General features: G+C 35.1%; 1 protein-coding gene across 2 annotated transcripts in view; it reads left to right on the top strand.

The window, feature by feature from the left end:
- The first annotated feature begins 1756 nt into the window (after positions 1 to 1756).
- Positions 1757 to 25870, top strand: part of Ctns (lysosomal cystine transporter cystinosin) — a 59380-nt gene continuing 35266 nt past the window's right edge. For both annotated transcript variants that reach the window (XM_089100788.1, XM_089100787.1), the window contains exons 1-3: positions 1757 to 1820; positions 15151 to 15235; positions 19506 to 19685. In XM_089100788.1, the coding sequence (XP_088956914.1) occupies positions 1772 to 1820; positions 15151 to 15235; positions 19506 to 19685 (314 nt within the window). In that variant the 5' untranslated portion in view covers positions 1757 to 1771. The remainder of the gene's footprint in view (positions 1821 to 15150; positions 15236 to 19505; positions 19686 to 25870) is intronic.

The raw sequence follows: 25870 nt of genomic DNA, 5'->3' as shown, positions 1-25870 counted from the left end.
ATAGTTTCATTTTTGAAAATAAAATTGGGGTGTTCACTCGTAACCTTTGATCGGGTAATAAGATGCTCTTTTGTTTTTGATTCATTAAAGTTAATAATCCATGTATTAGACCACTTTTTGATTTTATAAAGATCCATCTGCATGGAAAGGGTTTCTTGTGTTGTCTCTTTTTTTTGGGATGGCTGAATGTGCCGTGGTATCGATGACAAAGTAATACAGAGAGCTTGCAACGTTGTCTCTTACTTCATTTATGTAGATTTGGAAGATTATATGTCCCGAGACACTGCCTTGGGGAACCTCTGCTTTCACTAAATGTTCACGGGAAATAAACCCATCGAGTACAACACACAGTGAACAATCTGAAAGAAAGCTATCAATTACTCTTAACAAACGTCCACGAACACCATTCGCACGGCAGGTTTTTTCTTTAGCAGGCCATGGGGCCATACTTTGTCGAAATCTTTGGCAATGTCGAATGACAATAGCCTAAATTCGTACCTCTTGCTAAAACTTTGATCCATTCCTGATGCTAGGCCGTTAAGCAGTCTAGTGTTGAATGTTTCTTCCGTAATCCATATTGGAGGTCGATTGGAAGGTCATTTGATTCCAGGAACTGTTGAAATATTCTGTTGGAGACGCTCTCATACACTTTGCCAACGCAGGAGAAGAAGCTAATAGGCACATAGGTCTTTGCCGGGTTTTCAGCCCGACAAGACCTATGCATCCATTGCTATGTGTCATTAGACAGGGAAAGGTGCCAGAGTGCACCTTATTACCGATTCTTCAACATGGATGTGGCACCTCATAATGAGCTAGGATTTGGCACAAGTGCCTCCCACCTCGTGAACGTAATCAAAGTAACCATGGCAATCACAATTCCGATCTGCCCATTTGATAATCTTTATAACCTTCACGTTAAGTAACAGGATTTAAGCTTGAGCTGTGCCGTCAATTTTCGGATTGATTTAAAAAGTCTATAAAAATTCTGATTGGTTCAAGTTAGCACAAGCTAAGTTTTGTTATGAGTAACAAATTTTTGTGAATGGACCTTTTGTTGGCTATTACGATGTTTACTGTAATCTTAGATCTAACTCATTGCGTTCCTCTATTTTTTAGGGGGAAGGGGAAATTATGTCTCTAGTTTCTTTATTATTTTCAATATTTCAAAAGTATGTTTTCTAGCCCATTTTATTTTTCTTGCTGAGGTGAAACGGTTAAAACTGTGTTTATAGCCCTCACTACTAACAGAAACCAACACCTTTCAAATCCTGCCTCTATATGAAAGGTCACAGGTACGTACAAAGGTGGGAAATCTAGCACCAGCCTCTTGGTGAGGTTTTTTCTACCAACAAACCCAATAGTTGAAACGAGGTTCAGTACAATAGGTGGAACAAAAATATTTAAAGACTTAATTGTTAAAATTCCGAAAATTGGGACAAGATTAAGTGTAAACTGGCAGTCCTAGACAACGAACCGGCAAAATCCACAATTCTAAGCCATAATCCAGTAAGGTTGTCGAATTCAAAACTTGGATTATAAAATCATGATTCCAATTGACAGTGTTTTTACTTTCTCGATTGGCAATGTAACGGCACATTTTAAAGTCCGTGTTATAAATTTACAAACAAATTTGTCAGTAGAAAAAGCCCAAGGGAATGCCCCGAATAAAACGCATACTGTCCGTCAGTGAAAATAGAGAGCTCATAAATATAGGTGTCTCTGTTAAGCATTATTTTCAAAATTTCAGAGTGTTTGAATTTGTGAAAAGAATATGCAGGATCTCCTCGTATGCTTCTTTGGAATAACTGCATTTATTAGGAGTCAGTGTTTATGAATTTTATGTTAAATATATATTCCTGTGGTATAGCTTTCGTAAATGATCAGTAAAATCACCAGCTAATTCAATTCCATTAACCCAAATCTGGTGAGCTAGAGACAACAACCATTCTGGAATGAAGATAACAACCCAATCTACAAGACTAAAACCGTGTCCAATACTAACTAATTTATAAAAAGCCATGCTTTTATTCTATCTGAAAGCAAAAAACCATTGAAAAATATGAAGATCTGGTTGAGAGAATTAAGAAAAACTAGGCTATGCTTATTTTCAAAAACATCAAAGCTTTTGAGACTAGTGGTTTGAATTTGAAATTAGTAGTCAAGTTTCTGAAACTAGTGGCTTGAGCTCCATTTTGTTGAGACTAATGGTCCAAAACAGCAAGGCTGGTGGGGAGTAGGCTATACCCAATGGATAATAGCCTATCTAAAAATTTATATTCTATAGAATGTAAAAATAAAATCCAACCATTCTTAGTTATTGCCAAAATTATCCAACTAATTAGCTATCTGTAAAATCCTTCTAAAGAATTCTATCCAACTAGGAAAATAATTAAAATTTGAGAGAAAAATAGTTTTATCTTGCTAGCCAAATACAATAAAGCATAAGAGCCAACTTAGTATCTCTAACTAGTTCAATAATACTTTAACTTAATGTTTCTGATATATTGGCTATCTAACTAGACAGATAAGTAAATTCTTCATGCAAACTAGTGATAGGCCTAATATCCAACTAGTCAGACAATTTTTTTTCTTAGACATAGCATGAACATCTAACTTGGTTGATAACACTTTTTCCTAGCCCTTCTGATATTAATCCAATTAGGTAGTTAAAAAACTTCCTGCCTAGTTAAATATATATCAGAAAATCTAAGACTAAGCATTATCCACCTAGTTGGATATTCTTGCTTTGTCTAAGAGAAACAATTTATCTAGCCTAGCTAGTTGGATAGTATCCCAAAACTATATAGTCTTATGGAATTTACTTATCTTCCTAGTTAGATATATATTAGGAGTGTTAAGACTTGGTATTATCCACCTAGTTAGATGTTCATGCTGTGCCTAAGAGAAATGAATTATCTGGCTAGTTGGATATTAACCCCAAACTGCTTAGAGAATCTTTTTATCTGCCTAGTTGGATATATATATCAGAAACACTAAGCTACATTATTATCCAATTAGTTAGATATTCTTGCTGTACCTATGAGAAACATTTTATCTGGGTAGTTGGATATTAACCCAAAACTGCTTAGAGAATCTTCTTATCTGCCTATTGGGATATATATATATCCAAAATACTAAGCCATGTTATTATCCAACTAGGTAGATATTATGTATATTGCATAGACAGTCAAATATTCAGCTAGGTAGGGAAAGGTGTAAGAGTCTTAAAATTTTTTTTATCTCTTTAGCTTGATATTTTATCTTGATACTAAGTGTAGCTGGATATTATTTTTACATTCTATAGAATGTAATTTTTAAAGAATATCCATTGGGCACCTTCCCAGGCTGGTGTATTTCATTTTTAAAATGACCATGAGACTGGTGGCCCATGTTTGCCACCCTAATCTAGCTAACCTGATATGCTAGTCTATTTTCTGTCTGAACTTTCAATCTTGCCTCTTCAGACACTTGGTAAAATTCTACTTTAGCTTCTTTAGACTATCTTGGAAAGGGGTGAGGTTAGGAAAATGAAAGTTTCAGGGATGAGTCTACAGACTAAAACATGTCCCAGGAAGGTATTTTTAATTACCTACTTCCACTCCTTCTCACTCTAGAGGGTCCTGAAATTTGCCTATATGACAGGTCTATACCTATAGAAATTTTGACAAAACAACATTTTACCTTAATTTTCAGTTATAAGTTTCTTTTTCTCTAGCTCTAGTTTTCAAAATGCAATTCCTGTTGTTTGAGTAGAATTTTAAGCCACATCAATCTTCTTTTTTTCAAAATCTAGGAAAAGTATTTTCATATCTTTAAAACCTTATAAATCAGGATTGAGCTAAGTTGTGAAGCTGAAAACCATTTTGTTGTACTTCATTTTAAGCAGAAAATCTATTTTGTAAGGTTTCACTTTTATAACACACAGATTTTTAAAGGTCAGGACCCTCTAGAGAGAAAAGGAGTGGAATTAGGTACTTGAAAATACCTTCCTTGGACATAATTTAGCCTGTAGATCTATCTGTGAAAGTTTCATTTTGCTAACCAAACCCCTATCCAAGATAGCTGAAAGTAGCAAAAAAAGAACTTTACCACACTTTTATCTAAATGTTCTTGATTATGTAGGCCTATCTATCCTCTTGTAGTTTTTAGTCTTAGAATAAACTAGTAGATATTTCTAGACACTTTCAATTATTTTTCAAAGTTGTATTTATTTTTTTTTTTAATTTTGTAATCCTATGGGTTTTGCAGCATATCGTTAAAGTTAGAATCAACCAATTTCAACATATTTTTGAAATTATGTTTTTTGTTTGCCCTATTTGGCTTGGGTTTTGTATCTGATTAATATTTTAAAATTTTGACATATTTTTGAAATTACGCTAAAATAAAAACAAACATTGTTGTTGCTGCAAATATTGCCACAGTCCTTCATAAAACTGTGGCTGTTCAAACCTCAGGTAAACCTTAAAATAGGGAAAAAGTATAGAAAGAGCTTAGAAACTTCTTCAAGGCACAGCTTAAGCTCTGGATTCATTCTTGAAAAGTCCATTCTCTTATTTTCGGTATAACTTTAATATTTCTCTTTAATGATGCAAAAAGCTCAAGTTTAAAAATATTAAGCAGATATAAAACCTTAGCCAAAGAGGGCACATAAAAAAGATGCATGATTGATTATATTCATAGAAGGAGCAAACATATTAGATTTGTCAAAATTCATATCCATGGGCATCAAAATGCTGTTTTATCAGTTGATCTTAAATTATCCTAAATAGCCTACAATTTTGTAGTGCTTTGTCTGTCTTTTCAGATTTTGTAGGCTATTTTTGTAGTGCTTGTCTCTCTTTTCAGATGATTTGTATCCCCTCCCCCTGCCTTAATACAAGCTCTATCAAAGATAAGTGTGAACAACTTTAAATAGGCCCTAGAACCATACAATTAAGTTTGAATGTACTACTGATTGTGTAATACTGTACTTGTGTGGTTAGTTTTTGTGGGCTTTGCAGTAACTTTGATATAAATTGATTTTCTGTTTAGAAGACTGAAAACCATGTGGTATGATTGGCAACCCAAAAAGAGGGCTAGAAGATGGTCACAGAGTTGTCTTCTTCTGATAACCAGAGCCCTGACTCCTTCATTTGAATCAGTGTTAAAACAAATGAATTGAGGTAGAGCATATATAAATTAATCTTCATGGCGTAATCTAGATTCTTGGTGAATCTTTTTATGCATCAACATTTTCTTTACTTGGAGTGGAAAAATTCACATTTTTGGATAGTTTGTATGATGGAAGTTATTACTAAGTAAATTGTGAAATGATAAACTCAGGATAATTGAGACAATATGACCACAGAAAAGTCTGTGGACATCCAACTCCTTGCATCTAATAGTTCAAATACCTTCAATAGTTCAGTTTACATTTCCTTGTGGTAAATGAGCCTTTGAGATATAGTGGTTGCAAAGTTAGGGATAAATTACTGAAGATTATGAGCATAATCTTTGAAAAAAGAAAAGTATTTACCAGTTCTGGAACAAATATTTAATTAAGCCACATTTTAGGGCCCATCTTTACAAGAAAGACAACAAGAGCAAGTGTAGCAATTATAGAAGCAGCTTTGTTTCTGTAGAATGCAAATCATAGGCAGTGTGATAGCACTGCCTAAGTAAAGAATGATGTGGGTACAATGTATTATATATTTTTTTTTCTTTCTCTATACCCAGGCACTTCATATCAAAGGAGTTGTCATAGAAACTTCGAAAAGGACTCATTTCATTGGAAATTGGAGTGACTAGTGCCCTTTTTAATAGTCAAAAGTGATTGGAGGGCAACTAGCCCCCCCATGCCTATCATTCCCCCAAACACATCCAATCAAAATTTTGAGATAGCCATTTTGTTTGGTATAGTTGATTTCCAGATAGAAAACGTGTTTTTGAGGAGAACACTCCCCCACAACCCTCAGGGCAAGGGGTGTAAGTTACGCCCTGGGGGCATATAAGGTTTTTATAGAACGCATTGTCATAGAAACTTCAAAAAGAGCTCATTTGATTGGAAATTGGAAAGGCTTGTGCCCTTTTTAATAGTCAAAAGTGATTGGAGGCAACTAACACCCCTTCCATGCCCACCATTTCCCCAAACACATCCAAACAAAATTTGAGATAGCCAATTTGTCCCACAATATTCAAAGTTCAGGAAATTATACCTTTGAGCAGGACACTCCCCCTGCAGTCTTCAGGGCAAGGGTTATAAGCTATGGCCTGGGGGCGTATAAGATTTTATTGAAATCTTTGTCATAGAAACTTGAAAAAGGGCTCATTCAATTTGAAATTCAAAGGGCTAGTACCCTTTTTAATAGTCAAAAGCAATTTGAGGTCAGCTAACTCCCCTCTCACGCCCTGGTTTCCCCAAACCCATCAAATCAAAATTTTTAGATAGCCATTTTATTCAATGCAGTTGAAAGTTTTGGAAATTAGATCTTTAAGGATGACAACCCCTCCCCCCACAGCCCTCAGGGCAAGGTTTGTTAGTTATGCCCTTGGGGCATATAAAGTTTCTATTTAAAGCGTGTCATAGAAACTTCTAAAGGGCTCATTCAATTGGAAATTGAAAGGGCTACTGCCTTTTTAATAGTTTAAAGTGATTGGATAGCAACTAATGCCCCTCTCTTGCCCACCATTTTCCCAAACTCATCCAATCAAAATTTTGAGATATCCATTTTGTTCAATGTAGTTGAAAGTTCTGGAAATTAGGTCTTTTAGGATGATAACCCCCTCAGAGCCCTCAGTGCAAGGTTTGTAAGTTATACCCTGGGGACATATAAAGTTTTTATTGAAAGGGCTGTCATAGAAACTTCAAAAGGGCTCATTCAATTGGAAATTGAAAGGGCTAGTGCATTTTTAAATAGTTGAAAGTGATTGGATAGGATCTAACGCCCCTCTCATGCCCGCCAATTTCCAAAACACATCCAATCAAAATTTTGAGATATCCATTTTGTTCAATGTAGTTGAACCACTCAGGGCAAGGGTTGTAAGTTATGCCCTGGGGGCATATAAAAAATACAAATGAATGTGAATTGTCAGTTTAATATACATATACTGATAATTAGTAATCAAAATGTTAATATTATTTGATTTATTAAAGTTATAATAGGAAAAACATTAATATTTTTTTCAGTAAAGTGCAAATTTTGTTCTGGCTTGGGAAGGCATAGGGGTTTTGTGCCCAACTTATGTTAAAATCTGCTTGTTTTGAGTTTGACTTAGTTATTTATTGTAATTTCTGTTTGTTTTGAGTTTGACTTGGTTATTTATTGTACTTTCTGTTTGTTTTGGGTTTCATTTATTTATTAATGCTGATTTCTGGTATGTAATATTCCTTACTTACTTGCCATGCTTTGCTTGTATTTTGTGTATGTGTGCTGTTATGTATTGCTTGTGCTTTTGCTTATGCTTGCTGTTATGTATTGCTTGTGCTTTGCTTATGCTTGTATTATTTCAGGTTTTGTGACCTGGGTTTTTGAAGTATATGCTTGAAGAGACAAAACATTACATGGTGTCAGAGTAGAAGATGGATATCACCATCCCATATCCTGAGCTGAACTGGGAATCGGACAATCTAAAAGAGGCTTGGACTAGATTCAAAAGTCATGCTAATCTAATGTTTGATGGACCCTTGAGCGGAAAAAGTGAGAAAATCAAGTATGCATATCTGCTAATTTGGCTTGGTGAAAAAGGACGAGATGTGTTCAGTACTTGGACGCTAGCAGCTGATGAAAAAGACAAAATTTGTGTATACCTTGCCAAATTTGATGACTACTTTAATCCACAATCAAACCCTATATTCTCCCGATATACATTCCACAAACGTGACCAAAGGGAAGGCGAAACTATATAACAATATGCAACTGAACTGAAAATCTTAATGCGAGACTGCTCATATGGAGCTACGATTGTTGACGAAATGGTCCGTGATCGCCTCATCTTTGGAACATCATCCCAGAAGATTCATAAAAGACTACTGCAATTGGGATCCGAATTGACTCTCTCAGATGCTATCAAAGTAGCAAGAACCTACACAGAAACCCAGGTACAACTTACGACACGGTCAGCAGAATCAACTAGTAATGGAAAACAATAAGTCGATATCATCAAGAAGAATCAAAATAGACTGTGGACACCCACTCGTGACTGACTTGAAAATCGTGAAAATTACTTCTGTGACGGAGACTATTCACAGAATCCTCAGTGCCCTACCCAAGGGACGATCTGCAGTAACTGCAAAAAACCCAACCATTTTGCACGTGTCTGCCGTGGTAGCAAAAAGACTGTGAACATCATCAGTTCTGAAGCTCAACAAACTGACGAACTATTCATCCATCAACTAGTGATGGATAAAGCTGATGACCAGCCATACGCTAAACTAAGAATTGCCAACCAGTTCAGTGTGAAATTCAAGATTGACACAGGGGCACAAGCTAGTATCATTACCAGACAGACGGTGGAAAGACTGAATCCAGAACCTGCAATCCACCCTACAAACCACATTTTAACAAGCTTTTGTAGTCAGACTATTCCCGTCCTGGGGACATGTAAGATCGACTGTGCCTACAAATCAAATGATAGTCAACCCATAGAGTTTTTTGTAGTGCAGTCAGCCCCTACTCCTATCCTTGGCTTCAGTGCAAGTCGTAAGCTGAACCTGATAAAGCTGATACTTAGTCTTCAATCTGGACAGCTCAGCACTGATAAGATACTCACCGAATTTTCCGACCTATTTGAAGGAGTTGGGAAACTGGAAGGTGAATGTAAAATAATCCTCAAGGAAGGTGCACAGCCATCCATTCAGCCCACGAGACGAATCCCCTTGAGTCTCCAGTCCAAATTCAAGGAAGAACTAGATCGTATGGAAAACCTAGGAGTCATTGAGAAGGTGACCCATCCAACTGATTGGGTGAACTCAGCTGTGGTTGTTGAGAAACCAGATGGAACCTTGAGAGTCTGTATAGATCCTCACGATCTCAACAAAGCCATAAAGAGACCCCACCATCCTATGCCAACTTTTGAGGAAGCTGCGCAAAAGCATGTAGCCGCTAAGTACTTCTCCAAGCTAGATGCCCGAACAGGATATCGGAACTTATGTCTTGATGACGAATCTTCCGAACTGACTGAATCTTCCAAAATTCTCAACTCCATATGGGCGATACAAATTTAGACGTATGCCCTTTGGACTCAAGTCTGCACAAGATGAGTTCCAACGCCACATGGAAGAGGCATTCAGCAACCTCAAGAGATTCTCAGTAATTTCGGATGACATGATCATCTCTGGTGTATCTGAAGAGGACTATGACAGAAATCTTCAAAAAACCCTTTTAAGAGCTAGAGAAAAGGGAGTCAAGCTTAACAAAGATAAGTGCATCTTCAAATCAGCTTCGATACCTTACTTTGGACGCATCATTTCCGAAAACGGAATCCATCCAGATCCCGAGAAGATCCGAGCAATAGAGAAAATGCCATCACCCAAATCCCAGGAAGAACTACAAACAGCCCTTGGGATGTTAAACGTTAAACTACCTTTCACGCCATATCCAAAATTTGTCTAGCCTAAATGAACCTCTTAGGACCTTAGCTAAGCAGAAGCAATGCAACTGGACGAATGAACACGAAGCCACACTTAAAAAAAATTAAAGCATCAATCATAACAACAATTTCGCTCTTCAATCCTACAAAAAATCAAATAGATATCCAAGTTGAAGCTTCCAAATCAGGACTCGGTGCTGTCCTGCTTCAAGAGAATAAAATTGTTTCATTCGCATCGAAATCGCTGAATGAAACAGAGCAGAGATACTCACAAATCGAAAAGAAGCTGTATGCCATTGTTTTTGGATGTCCCCATTTTCATCAGTATCTCTATGGCCGTCACTTCCAAATCATCAGTGACCATAAACCCCTGGAAACAATCCTCAATCGGCCGATCAATAAGTCGTCACCGAGACTTCAAAGAATGCTGTTACATCTACAACCCTACGATTTCAGTATAACATATCGACCAGGCACCGAAATACTGATCCCAGATACCCTCTCCCGGCTCCACTTAGAAACTGAGGAACCATTGCTTCACAGAGAAATTGAATACTATGTACACTCCGTTATGAAACTACAACCAATCAGTCAAGAAAAGCTATCTGAGTTGAAACAAGAAACGCTCAGAGATCCACAGCTGAGGGTGCTGAGGAAAATGGTAGAAGAAGGTTGGCCTGAAAAAAGATCAATGGTTCCATCATCCATAGCTGAATTCTGGACAGTAAAAAGTAATCTCAGTGTTGTTGATGACATCATCATGAAAAATGACCATCTTGTCATCCCAGACAGCATGCAAATCACTGTATTGCAAAGCATCTTCACATCTTTGTATCGAGAAGACGAAAAACAGAGCCAGATCAGTCATTTTCTGGCCAAAGATGAGTCAGACAATAGAAGATTTCGTCAAGATGTGTGATGCGTGCTGCACTTATTCTACAGCAAATGCAAGAGAACCCTTGCTTCATCACGATATTCCCAGCTACCCTTGGGAGCATGTTGGCATTGATCTGTTTTACATATCCGGAAGATACTATCTGTTCATAGTGGATTATTACAGTCGATTTTTTGTAGATGATTTTCGGGGAAAAAAAACATACAAGAAACTAAAAAACCAGAAGCAAAAATCACAAATAAATATATTAGGGATAACCCTTATTATTACATATGATAATTGCTCACAAATAAATTCAGAAACATTCAAGGATTTCATGAGACAGTGGGGAATACAACACAAAATCTCTAGCCCGAACCATCCTCAGTCCAACGGACTTGCTGAGAAAACAGTTGGTATTGCTCAGAGCCTGATCATGAACACACAGAAATGAAAAACTGACCTCAAGCTAGCTCTCCTTGAGTACCACAACACCAGTCGATGGTCTAGCTTCCCCAGCCCAACTGCTAATGAGTAGAAACTTGAGATCCCTAGTGCCCTGCACCATTGAGCACTTATCTCCAAAAGTCGTACCTATGCAGGAATTCATGTCTGCAAGGAATAAAGAAAGGGAAAGACAGAGACGCTACTATGATCAACATACCAAAAGCCTTAATCCGCTGCAGATAGGTCAACAAGTTCGAGTACGGTCCAACGATCAAACCTGGCAACCTGCAACAGTCCTCCGAGAAGCAGATGCGCCACGATCGTATGTATTGCAGACGAAAGCAAACAGACAATACCACTGGAATAGAAAGCACTTGAAAATCGTTACTACAGATGAGAAGAGTTCTGATTCAAATACTGGCAGCTTGTGAGTACACAATTCATGGAATCACTCTCCGGACTTACCCCAAACAGAGGACGTGCACTTTCGCCAAGCCAGCATGCCAGAATTGCCGTTCGCCGTTGGCCAGGAAAACACTGTGGTCTCCCTGCCTTCCGCGGCCGAAGTCGACAACAGTCTCAGAAGTTCTGTAACTACCAGGAGTGGTCGACAAGTCAAGCCACCATCAAGAATAAACCTATGATTGACAAGCTCTTCCGAAAAGAAGGGAGATGTAATATTCCTTACTTACTTGCCATGCGTTGCTTGTATTTTGTGTATGTGTGCTGTTATGTATTGCTTGTGCTTTTGCTTATGCTTGCTGTTATGTATTGCTTGTGCTTTGCTTATGCTTGTATTATTTCAGGTTTTGTGACCTGGGTTTTTGAAGTATATGCTTGAAGAGACAAATCGTTACAGTTTCACGCTTGGTAGATTATTTGATTGTATTTTTGCTCATTTTTGTTTAATGGAGTTCTTTACTTTTCTTTGAAAAACTTATTTTGCGGAAAAAGTTTTTTTAATTAATTACTATAATATGATGATACTTTTTAGACTTGGAGATATTATAAACGAACTTTTAAGAGAAGAACAATGTGGTTTCAGAAAGGGAAGTAGGTGCTTTGACCTAATTTTCACAATAAGATTAATGATTGAGAAGTACCTGAATCATTAGCCCCTTTAGTCTTCAATTTTATAGATTATGAACCTGTGTTTCTTTCAGCTGATAGAAGGTCCTGTTCTTGTAAACCAGGTTCCTAACCAGGTAAATGCATAAAAATAGTTAGTGCTATAGACAAGGAAAATGTTGGTCTGGTTAAGGTTGGAATGAGGTTAGTAGCATGGTTGGTATTGAATATGGACTTAAGCCTGATTTTGTTCTATCCCCATTTATATAGATCATTTTGATGGACTTCGCCCAAAGGAACATGGTAAAGGCAAAAGCTTGGGGTTAAACGGGAAGGTAAAACTCTCCTGGGCTAGTGTCCTAGATATAAATGTTGAATGAAATGAATAAATTATTGGAGGAAAGTTAAGGGTACAAGAATAGCTTTGAAAATTAATGTTAAAGAGATTAAGTCACATAGACTGGAAAAAATAACAGCGAAGAGATGATGTTGGACAATAAGATGATTGATGAAGTGCATAGCTTTTTTATTACCTGGGTATAAAGATGGTGGATGTAATGAAGATGTGAAAAAATTGAATAGCCAGTCAGGGCCCAGGGTGTTTTTTACAATTGATAAAAGTTTTGAAGAATAGGAAGATAATTCTGAGAACCAAGATTAAAATATCTTATCTCTTATCTAATAAATAAGAGACAACCAAGACAGTAGCTCTGTAGCCCACAGAGTGAAGCAAAAAGAAGAGGGCTGAATAGTATCAACTGAATAGCCCGCCTGCTGTGAATTAGAAGAAGAAGAATATTGGAAGCTTCAGTAATGACAGTGGTCAAGTATGGTTCTGAAACATGATTGTTTCAGAAGACACAGGAGGATTGTTTAATGTTTTGCAGAGGACTTGTCTATGGATAGTTTTGGCCACCATTTGAGTAATAGTAAATCAAACAACAATCTGTGCAAAAAATGTGATTCATTCCACTTTCTAGGGCTATAATGTAGGGAAAGGCTGAGATGAGTATGTCACATTATGGAGATCAAGCATGGCAGATTGTAAAAGACCCTTCATCTAAGACCAAACAAAAAGTAGGCTGTCCCCACTTCTTTTGGTGTAATTTCAATTGCAACCTTTTCTTTTAACTGCTTAGCCTAGGAACTGCTTGTAAGTACTGTAAACTAGGAAAAGTGCATCAATGCTCAGAAACCTAGAATAGAACTTAATTTTAAAAAAAATTCCAGCATGGTTGCCAAATTTGAATTTTGTGTCACAAATAGCATTAGTACTTATATAAGATATCACTCGTGTTAATGTTAGTACATAATATGTAAATAAAATTAGTCAAAACTTAATTAAAATGAATAAAATAAGTTACTAGTTTTCCTGGCGTTTTCCTGGCTATTATGCAATTCAACAAAACTTTTTCAATATCTTTCATGTTTAACAGGAACAGAAGTCAATTTGGGGACTTTATACAGGACAGTCTGTTATGGGTGGGAAGTTAGAGTTCAGGGACGATGGAACATAATTGGGGAACAAACAGGGTCTTGGTACCGAAATGGAAGCACAGGAGATTCCATCTTGGAGTCAAAGTGGTGATTTACAATTCTACAAATTTACAATTGCAGAAAGTGACCATTTACAATTCTAGGTGCTCGTTTTTGGACATTTTCAATCTTATAAATATGTTCTGAAGAAAGACCAAAATGCCACACTGGACAATACTTCAGTATTGGCTGGATAAAAGAACAATAAAGTGGGAGAAGATCCTTAGGGGGGCAGGAAAATTTCATCAAAAGTTTAGGAGGAAACCAAAAGAAAAGCTTGTTTGAGAATATTTTGGACATGGACACCCCACTACAAATCAGTAGTAGTTGTCACCCCACGTAGTCTTATGCACATAATAGATTATTGTAGGAATGGGATTTTTGAAAGAAGGGGGTGATTTTAAAAATTGAACTGTCAAAACTGACAGTTTATACGTGTTAGCTTTTATCTTTGACACAGAAGCTTCCTGTTTGACATCGTCAAGTAATGTCATTATTGAGATTTTTTCGTCAACATACCTCAAGTGGAGACAGGTCGTCAACATAATTCCGTCAATCTTTTTTGGTCAGTCATGAGGCTATTAATCATTATAAGGAATAAAATCTGACCCACCAGGGTTCCATGGGGGACCCAAAATAGATTGGAAGGGGGTTGGAATAAACATTATTATATTTAAGCACTTGAGAATGATTTTTTAAAAAAGAGGCAACAATTTTCACCAAAAAAGGACTCGCTTGAAACTATGTCAGCCTTTTATTTACGAGGATATTTTGGTGAGTTTGGTCGAAGCTTTCTGGAGATCAATTAATAAAAGATTCAACCAAGTAAGGGTTTTAAAGATTTTAAGAATGGTGTGCAGAAGACTAACAAGGTAGTGCGAAATAGATGTCTGCTTCAGATTTCAAAACTGTTGTATGTCAATAAGTTCAAGAATCTCTGCCTTTAACCAATTAGGTAAGAAACCCTTGTACATTTAAAAAAAACTGGGGTCAAGGTGATTGGTTGTACTCCAGTAAAATCGTTCAGGCCTCGTTTTTTTTGGACTGGAGTAATATAGCCCAGCTTCCAGCTCGAGGGTTAACATTCGGAATTACTATTATCATTAAAAATTCTAACAAGGGGTGTTGGTAGTTTATCAGGGAATGCTTTTATTGAATCAATTGGGATATCAATGGGACATATACTAGTTTTTTTTTCAGTTTCCGTATTTTTTTTTGTTATTATTATTTTTCGCTGGAATTCTTGGGATTTTATCCTTTTGAGTTTCAGGGATTGGATGGTTTACTGGGGGAGGGGGGCGCTTGTGCAATATCAGCTAGATATTTATGAAGCTTATTGGCTGTCTCTTCATGCGGTTCATCCAGGAGGAAATCAAGGTTAAAAATCAAATCTAGAGTGATATTAATCAAATGGGAAGCAAGCCTGACTTCATTTATTAAGGCTGTAGTTCAATGCTTAGACTGTGACTTGATCTTTGTAGCAGATTTTTTCCTTCAAATTTGTTTTTTATTTTTATGGTATATCTTTCAGCCAAAGCATAAATTTTTAGTCTCCCTTTTGTGACTGAACTCTGAAAGGGGTTCTTTTTTGTTTCTGTTAGATTGTCATAGTTTTATTTATATATTTTTCTGTTAAGTAAAAGCTAATATCTTTTTAGGTTACTATTGTACGGAAATATATACTGATAGTCAAGATGTTTCCATAGTAATCGGGGAAACTGCTGTTAGCACTTTTCATGTGCGGTAAGCTTTTTTGCCCTTATTTCTGGAAATAAAATTAAGATTATTTAATCACAGGTTTGAAAATAGGTGACACAGCCATGTAATTAGTCAGTGCTTGTGTAAATTGGTAATATCTAAAATGTGTGTTCAATGTGAATTATGTAAAATATGCATTGTAAACAGTAAAATATGTATTTTGGTCTTTGTTACTCTTTTTGGTACACACTTTTAGATGTACCTATTTTTAATTCATGCTAGATTAGTAAATAAAAAAAAGTTTTCAATTGAAAGTAAGGAGCAACATCAAAACTTAAAACAAAAAGAAATCATTACGTATATGAAGGGGATTGTCCCCTTATAAACACCTCACTTTTATAGGCTAAAGTTTTTTAGTACTTTTAAAAAAGCTTCTTATTGTTCTAATTAAACGACCCTTGTGTTGCAGGAGTCGTTATTTAAGAATTGGGACAAAATTCAAACTTTAGCGTAAAGAGCGAGGTGTTGAGGAGGCGGCAATCCCCTTCATATACTTAATGATTTATGATTGTTTTAAGTTTTAATGTTGCTCCCAGTTTTAAAATTGTTGAGCCATATTTGTTTATGGTGGAAACATACAATTAAAAAAAGGTATTTGAAGTGTTTAAAGTAAGGAGTGAAAGAAAAAGTAAATTGCGTGCTGTATAACATTGGGACATTTTAATGTATTAATTAAAAAAAACTTTTTGCACAAAATAAGTTTTTCAAAGGAAAGTAAAGAGCTCCATTAAGCAAAAAATGAGCAAAAATAAAATCAAATAATCTACCAAGCGTGAAACTACCACAAATCAGTATTGATAAATAAATGAAACCCAAAACAAACAAAAATTACAATAAATAATCAAGTCAAACTCAAAACGAGCAGAAATTAACAGAAGTTGGGCTCAAAACCCCTATGCCTTCCCAAGGCCAGAACAAAATTTGCACTTAAATGAAAAAAATGTAAATGTTTTTACTTTTATAACTTTAATAGATCAAATAATATTGACATTGTGATTAGTAAATATCAGTATATGTATATTAAACTGACAATGCACATTCATTGTATTTATTTATTTGTCCTCCTCAAAAACATAATTTCTATCTGAAAATCAACTACGCTGAACAAAATGGCTATCTCAAAATTTTGATTGGATGTGTTTTGGGAAATGGTGGGCGTGGAAGGGGTGTTAGTCGCCTTCTAATGACTTTCGACTAATAAAAAGGGCATAAGCCACTCCAATTGAATGAACCCTTTTCGAAGTTTCTACGACAACTTCTTCAATACGAAGTGCCCTGCTCTAAAGGGAAAAAATATAATAAATGATACATTGTGCCAACATCGTTCTTATATGCCCTCAGGGCATAGCTTAAAACCCTTGCCCTGAGGGTTGTGGGGGATTTTGCTCCTCAAAAACATATTTTCTATCTGGAAATCAACTACGCTGAACAAAATGGCTATCTCAAAATTTTGATTGGATGTGTTTGGGGGAATTATGGAGATGGGGGGGGGCCTAGTTGCCCTCCATTCACTTTTGACTATTAAAAATGGCACTAGCCATTCCTATTTTCAATCGAATGAGCCCTTTTCGAAGTTTCTACGACAACTCCTTCGATGCGCAGTGCCCTGGTATGGAAAAAAAAATTAAAAAAACAATACATTGTGCCCACATCGTTCTTTACATCGTTCTCTACTATGAAATAACTTACAAAAATTTTAGGAAAATATAACATTTTTATACATATTAACATTATAATTACAGCATCAAACATCATTAAGTAAGGCTAAAATGGGCAGGGCCTTTTTTTATAATTGTTTTAAGAGGAAATAAAAGAATAGCTCTAGCTTTCATATTTTACTATAGGTCTATCCATCTTTTTTGTACTTTTACTTCAAATACCCAGGTAATTGAATGATATATATATATATATATATATATATATATATATATATATATATATATATATATATATATATATATATATATATATATATATATATATATATATATATATATATATATATATATATATATATATATTATATATATATATATATATATATATATATATATATATTTAAATCTGCACGAATTTAAAAAAATGTACTGTTTTTAAAACCCATGTTTTCATTCAGAACCTCTTCTTTGTCGAGCTTGGCTCATAGTAGAACTGAAATAACTTCTAATAAGCTTGAGTTTGGAAAAACTCCTCTTGCAAGAAGCAACAAACACATAATGTGTCAGGTAAATCCTTAATGCTAGAAGATCAGGAATAGAGCCTGGGAGCTCATATTCAACTATAAACTGCAGTAGCCTCAAAAAACTCCACTCCAGGGCCACTTCTTCAGGAACGTTTGCCGCTTGTAAAAACCTCCTCAAACGTGGGATTTCATTTAACATGTCTCCTGAAGATATTTCTTCGTAATTCTCTACTAAACAGCCAACTAATTTTACACTTCAGTTTCTGAACTCTTTAGGAAGTTCCTGGTATCCAAGACAGCAATCCGAAGTGATATTCCTTCCATGCCTTGGCAACGCGTGTTGATTTCTTGTTGAAACATGTCAATGCACTCTAACATCGATATTTTAGTTTTTCTTCCAAACTTAGAGGTTCGTCTTCAGCTTTTTCTCCGGGCATCAGTTTCTTTCTTCTAATATTTCTTCGTTTGGCTAGGTGAATGTCCATCTCATCACAAATAGCTTTTATAAATTCTATTGCCTTTTCCACAAGACCGTCTCTGTTATCATTCAAAAAGGCCTTTAAACTCTTGATTTTGATGAGGCTCTTTTCGAAACTTATTTCAACAGTTTGCTGGTATTTTCGGGTGTGGTTGACTTCTTCAAGGACACTATTTCATAAACATGAAAGCACAAAAATGAGAAATCCCACATCGAAGTCGACAAAGTTTGAGCTGCTTCTCTAGCGTCGAGAGTTTCTGAAGAGTCACAAAGTTTCTCAATGGTATCAACAATCTTTTTAAAGCATTAAAAAACTGGCTTAACAGCTGCATAGTCAGCACTCCATCTGGTTTCTGCAAGTAATTTGACTGTAACTTAAACATTTTCCAATAGGATATTCCATCTGTGTGTTGCATGAGAAAAAAACATACAACCTTTCCAAAGTACCAAAAAACGTCACACAGGACTATCTACATTTGTGCCACAAGCTCTGGATTTTCTAATTTCAATTTTGTACTATTTTATGTGTGTGCCGAAGGAGATGTGCCACCTAGATTTAACTTACATTCACCAAAAATGGAGATCACAAATTTTGATCCTAATCAATTCATATTATCTCTACCTCCAGAAAATAACTTCTTGATATTCCGAGATCTAAAGCGTCTATAAAAATATTCATAGTTTTAAGCTGTAGAATAGGCGGCAAGAAGTTTTTTGGGTCTTGTTGGTCAGAAAATGAATTCCATAGTGTGAAACAGGATTTTTGTTCAAATAGATGTAATAGCCTTAAAGTCGCAACTACTTACCCGGAAATGATGAAATAGATACTTGTAAATGATAACCAGCAATTTTGAAATGATACCCCTTACATGATGTATTTGTTTATATTCTTTAGTTCTTATATTTTCTTTGAAGTCGTATATTTTTTAATTCCTTCTATATTTTTTTCTAAGTTCCCTTTTTTTTTAGGTTTTTATTGGATATTCTTAGATGTATTTTTATTTAGGTTTTTAATTGGTATTTTTACATATTTTAGAATTTATGAATACATAATATATTTTATATATTATATAAGAATATATATTCTATTTTATATATTCTTAGATGTAATTTTAGATTTTTTACGATATTTTAAGGTCTAACAGTTTTATTTTTCCTTTCTGTGTCTATTTAAGTTCACGTTGAATTCACTTTTTCTGCCAAGTGCGGGAGCAGTTTTTAGAGAAAAGAAGGTTTTAGAAAAATAAATTGAAATAAAAGTCGAATAATTTTAATTCATACACATTTATTTACTAGGTATTATCATTTTTTCTATGGATTACCTTTTTTTAGTCTTAATTTATTGGGTCGTAATTGCCTTGTTTAAGACAAGGCTCACAGAGAAGAGAGGGAAAGAGAGACAGAAGAAGCTCATATCTAATCTCCCCCTTTTTTAAACATGAAAATATTAATTTTCATTTTAGTTTTTTTTCATTAAAATTTTGTCATTCGCTTTGTTCTGGTAGTTGTTTTTTTTGTGAAGGTTGAAAACTTGCTTATCAGACCTAGTTTACTTATTTAAATTGTTGTTTGATTGCTTAATACTTTCATTTCAGGGAACCAGATGCATTGAATGAATCTCTTCCTATTTATTTCACATCAGATAATCCGGATGTAATAACAGAAGTCTCAAACATAACTATTTTCAACGATACTGATTTTTTTAATGTTGTTGTAACTGGTAAAGCTGCTGGTCACACTACGCTAGAAGTTATAACAGATAATAAGGACATCGAGTAAGTTGTTTCTTGATTATAATTAATTTACCCCCCCCCCACCATTTAAAACAAAAAAGGTTAAATTCTATGTATAGCATGGGGAATTATGGAGAGAGAACAAAATTATGAAATTACAACAGATTCGACAATTCACTGTATTTGACTTACTTGCTGTCAAGTAAGGTACTATCTATTTTTATTTTATTTTTTGCTGACGTATAAAGCGAAATTCATTTGCTGTCAAACTTTTCCCTACCTCCCCCATCATTTATTACAAAAAATAAAAAAGATTGAATTCCATGAAAAGCTTCGAAAATTATGAGGAAATAATGAAAGTATGGAAGTACAACCATAGATTGTAATTGACTAATTTCGTGCTAATCGCCGAAATTGACAAATTGACTAATTTTGACTGAAATGTAATACAACCGTCAATAAGAGTAAAGTTTGGGAGCTGTCTGATTATGGATTTAATGGCTTACTGAAAGCCTTCTCAGTTTTATCACGTTAAATGCAATTTGACGATGAATTTATTTCTATAACTCATGGGAAATCAAAATAATAAAGTTATTTAACCCCTTATTCAAAATAACTGGTTATAATATAGGTTTTAAGGTAGTTTTTTTTTTTCAAGAATCTTCCCTGAGAGACTGGAATTAATTTTGCAAATCAGTCACATACGAGACAGAATTCACATAGTGATTTTGGATGGTCGTTTTTATTTCACACAATTTACTGTCTTCTTGTAAAACTTATACAGCATCTTTTAAAGTCCTTAGTATTACTCTCTAGAAAATAAAACTCTCTAGATAAGGCGGTCACCTATTGAAATAATAGTACTTGATATTGAATTATGTATGTTATATAGTATTATAATTGTATTACATCAGAATTACTTATAAATGATATATAAATAATAATAATATTATTAATATATAAATAATAAAATAAACATATTATTAAAAATGAATCGTAAATAATTAAATAATACATTACGAATAATAACATAAGATATAATAAGGTTTCATTTCCGAAAAATGTCTACCATAAACCCCGATGGGCCGAATTCGCACTTTAATTTCAAAAAGTACAAAAAAAAAATAAGCAAGTATTCGTCTGGAAATTTGTTTTCAAAAAGTCAAAAAAGTTGTGAAAAAACAGTTATCAGTAAAAAAAAAAAAATGTCAAAACAGTAAAGAAATTCGCAGAAAACCGTAACTAGTTTTGTAAAAACTTGCAGAAAACTCTTAACTGTAAATAATGTTAAATTACGTTTATAATTATACTATAGGTGTTTCGGACATTGATGATACTTGGGCCCCAGTTGATGATGGTTTAAGAACGTCAGAATTCATATTTATTAGAGAAGTTACTATAGTTATTATTATAGTAGTTATTAGTAGAAGTTATGTTATATTATATTATACTGCATTAAAGTAGTTATTATATATATAGTAGAAAGTGATTAAGAAGATTATTTTATTTTGTTCATTTAAAGCATTTTTTTTCATTAACGATAGAATTTCATTACCAAGCAGTTTTACTCTTAGTATAAACTGTAAAGTAAGTTGAACGATGTTATTCTATTTAGTTAAAAAATGTTTACTTCATTCATCACATAACAGTAATTCCAGAAATAATAGTAATAATAGTAACAGTAATCCAGAAACAAATTACAAGCCTCATTTGCACACTTACTTTTAAAAACATCCGAAAAATCAACATGGTCTAAATTTTCAGCTAATTTTCTTAAACTATTTTCTGATAAATCTCGATATTTAAGCTTATTTTTTGGTGGCCTGATATTTAAAATGTCAAGTTTGCCAATCAACATAAGTTGGTCTGATCCGTTATTAATAAGAACGTCAGCCGAACAAACTGGGTTTGAACCCCCACCCTCGAAGTTTTGTCTGACTCGTGAAAACGTAACAAAATACATATAAACAAATTAGTTACGTGTTTTTAAACCTATCCCCCCCCCCTTCGAAACAAAAATCCTGGATATGCCCTTGGCGGTTTGTACTGCAGATATCCGTATAAAAGTATAAAATTTTAATCATGCTTCATGCGTAAGAAATATCAAATAGAAATTTTAATCATGCTTCATGAGTAAGAAATACTTTTGACTATGACATAATAGTAATTATGTCATAATAGTAATACTTTTGACATAATAGTAATTTACTTTTGACTATGATCAATTAACATTTTCTTTTAAGACTACTTTACCGTTGATATTGATACCTATATATTAATACCGTTGATAGGATAAAGATCCTCCAGAGTCATTGATGACGCATAGGGCGTCTAATAGACGTTTTAGTTTCTGGGCCTTTTTTACAGGGATAGGTAGTAAACATGTTATCCAGCCTTGCAACAGATGGAATCAGCCCTGGGCCCCTTATTGCCAAGTAAAGCATCATTCCACTATGCTACCACAGGGGATACCATTTTTAGGGGTAGCAGTTTCTATTAATAAGTTTTTTCTACCTTCCTAATATAGAAAGAAAAATTCTCTACGTAGGTAGAAAGATTTGATAGCAAATGGTCACGAGAAGTAGAATGAGAAATAGAAAAAAAAAGAAGAAATAGAACAAAAAATATCTCTTTTCAAGCATGTCGTTAAATTAGCCCAGAATTTGAAGCTCATTGGAGCTCAGGACAAAGTTTCTGTTAATCTTGAGTAAGCATCACGAGCTGGCAATTGATCTTAACTCGATCACATGTAGACATTCAAAAACTTTTGTTTTGAATCTACCTCGGAGGGCCTTCTTCAGTATTGATAAGGAGCTGAACGATAAAAACTAATGAAGCGTAACAAACAAGAGAGCTCTCACCAGGGTTCTGGTGATTTCCCCCGAGAAAATCCCCCCCCCGGAAATTTTCCCCCATAGGAGATTTCCCCCTGGAAATATCCCCCCGTAGGAGATTCCCCCCCCCCCAGGTGGTTTCCCCCCTAGGAGATCCCCCCGCTGAAAATTATCCCCTCCCCCTCTCAGAAATAATCGCCACCTGAGACTACCCTTGCCTCAGACTTATTTGCATCGGATGTTACCCATGGCTCAAAAATTGTTGCAAAATTCTTCTCTTTCTCGGCGGCCTAAAGTATAAGAGCGAGTGGAGTACACTTTTTAATTGTCAAGTAAATAATTGGTTATACACGGTTAAAACTCTACACTTTAAAACTAATATTTCTTGCAATAAGCCTCAGGTACTCCAGCGTCCTGACGTTCCCGTAGTTTCCGATCTGTTTATAGAAATCTGGCATTTAAATCCACATACTTTTTCTTAATTGGTTTACTGGACTGTCCCGCATTTACTTGAATCACAACCGCCCTGTTAAGTGCTTGTTCGTGCTTGAGGATGTCCAAGAACTTCCGAAGGCTAGGGTGATGAGCCGAAACTGAAGACTGCAATCTTCTATAATAACCCTCAACATTGTTGTTTGTCCTGGGAAGTTCATCTTTCGCTCTGTAGAACATATTCCAGACACGGGGCGGAAAGTTGCAAGGTACTCTCCTACTTCCACGCATTCTACCGATGTAGGTGATGATCGGCCCAAACACATTGTCAGTAAGTTGTGCTACGACAGCTTTGAATGCAGAATGTACTTCCGGAATGGGCCCGAATTCAAGAGCGGCTAGCATTTGAACGGAGACTACAAATACATCATCGTCTCTATTCATTTCAGTGGCTGGAAAGCCTTTCCTGAAGGAATTCTGCACGCCCGACTCGAAATCAGAAAATAAAGATGCTGGACCTCCATTCATGAAATGAGGCTTTAGTTTGGTAAGAAGTTTCGTATACGTGTCCTCTGACTTGTTAGGCAGCAGTGCGTAAACGCATGGAATCACCCGATCCTCGTACAGGCAGTGCAAAACGTAAAGCTAGTTAAACAACTCGGGCAGGGTCTTGAACCTTCTGTCGACGAACCAGTGAGAAGGCGAATCGAGGAGCTGAACTGATGCGTCCGTACCAAAAATTAGGATTCTGTTTGAATCTCCATGACCGCTGTTGTAAATTAGCACGGACCTTGTGGAGCTAGGAGGGTCGGAATATCCTACGGGGGGAAATTTCTAGGGGAGATCTCCTACAGGGGGAAATTTCCGGGGGGGGAAATCTCCTACGGGGGGGAATCTCCGAGGGAAATCTCCTAGACCCCACTCACCAAGAGAATATTTATCATTTCTAAAGTTAAGGATTACGGCATTTTTTTTCATGACCACACTGCCTTTTCTATGACGAAATAAATAACAGTTTCAAATAGGGACTGGTCCTTTTATTAGACAGTGAAACAAAAATATAAACAAAGACTCTAAATATTTCGATGACACAGTCGGTCATCATCATCAGTAGAGTTACTAACGTATCAAAACGTATAGGGATGACAGCCCAGCTTTAGAATCATCAACATTTCGTTTGCTATTAGAAGAACAAGATGATAAATTTAGCACCTATAAATTCAGCATTATTTCATTTTAAATTAGAAGATTATCAAACGCAGTATTACAGAATTCAAGAACAGTTAGTGAACTTTTTACGTCAATGGACAGGTAACTTGCTTTGATCTACAATTTTGAAGAAAATTGTACCACCTTTATTCAACGCAGTATTGCAAAATTCAGGAACAGTTAGTGAACTTTTTAAGTCAATGGACCAGTAACTTGCGTTGACCCGGAAGTGAATATTTTGTTTAGTATAAACATAGTTTGTTTTAGTTTTGATACGTTAGTAACTCTACTGATAATTATGACCGGCTGTGTCATTGAAATATTTATAACCTTTGTTTATATTTTTGTTTCACTGTCTAATAAAAGGACATGTCCCTGTTTAGAGCTCTTATTTATTTCGTTTAGGATTATAAAATAAACCATAATATAGATTATGTTTGATAACACGGTTTGGTAAATTTGATAAATTTGTTTGATAAAGATTCATAACAAACAAGAGAGCGCTCACCAGGAGAATATGTATCATTTGTAAAATTTAGGATTATAAAACAAAACATTAGAAAATATGATTTAGGTTATGTTTGATAACACGATTCTCTTGTATATGATTAAATAAAAAAACAAGTATTTTTAACTGAAAGTAAGACACGACGTTAAAACTTAAAACGAACAGAAATTATTCCGTATATGAAAGGGGCTGTCCCCTCCTCAACTCCTCGCTCTTTACGCTAAAGTTTGACTTTCTCACAACTCTATTTTTTTTAAACAATAAGAAACTTAGAAACAATAAAAAAATAGAGTTGTGAGAAAGTCAAACTTTAGCGTAAAGAGCGAGGCGTTGAGGAGGGGACAGCCCCTTTCATATACGGAATAATTTCTGTTCATTTTAAGTTTTTACGTCGTTCCTTGCTTTCAGTAAAAAAAAACTTGTTTTTTTTTATTTAATTTTTGAACGTTTTTGAATTAATAAAGGTTTTGATTTTGGCTCACCGTACATGAATAATTTAAACAAAATTTGTATATTAATTTTACTTTTATTTGATTAAATGGCTTTCTCGAAACTTGTTTAATTTTATTTACGAACGTTTTTATTTGTAATAAATATACGTAACTTACGAATTAACTTACGTAACGAACTTCTATATTCATATATTTTTAATACGCATATTAGGGGGTTCGCCCCCTAGTCAATACCTCGCTCTTGAAGCTAAAGTTCGAATTTTGTTCTAATTATTTAAAAATGATCCCTTACTTATAACGATCGTTAATTAGAATAAATAGCACTTACGAAAGTACTAAAAAATCTTTGGCTTAAAGGGCGATACATTGTTTAGGGGGTAAGCCCAATCACATACGTAATATTTTCTGTTCATTTTAAGTTTGGATGTTGGTGCTTACTTTCAGTTGATATTTTTTTTTATTTAATTTCTGATCTTTAAATAATGCTGGTAAATCCAGTTCCCCCTTCATAGCAATGTCCCTTCCCCCATGAAAACTTCCTTCATGGAGAGATCCTCCCACCTAACCCTCCTCCCACCCCCACCCCCCAGTACCAGAAAAAATTCCCCTGAAAACGTCTGTATACTTCCCAATAACCAATACTATGTATTAAAATTGGTAAAGTTCATATCTTTCAGCCCTCCCCCCGGGGACTTCGGGGGATTAAATCATCCTAAAAGACAAAGTTATCATGTTTTCGACCATGCTGGACAAAATGGCTATCTCTAAATTTTGATCGGGTGACTTTGGGAA

Source organism: Artemia sp. Qi Xiang Cuo, chromosome 14 (assembly GCF_049724085.1).
Source record: "Artemia sp. Qi Xiang Cuo chromosome 14, ASM4972408v1, whole genome shotgun sequence".
In the NCBI taxonomy this organism is placed as follows: Eukaryota; Metazoa; Arthropoda; class Branchiopoda; order Anostraca; family Artemiidae; genus Artemia; species Artemia sp. Qi Xiang Cuo.
Note: the sequence above shows the minus strand (reverse complement) of the source record. Positions and strands in the feature narration are given on the sequence as shown.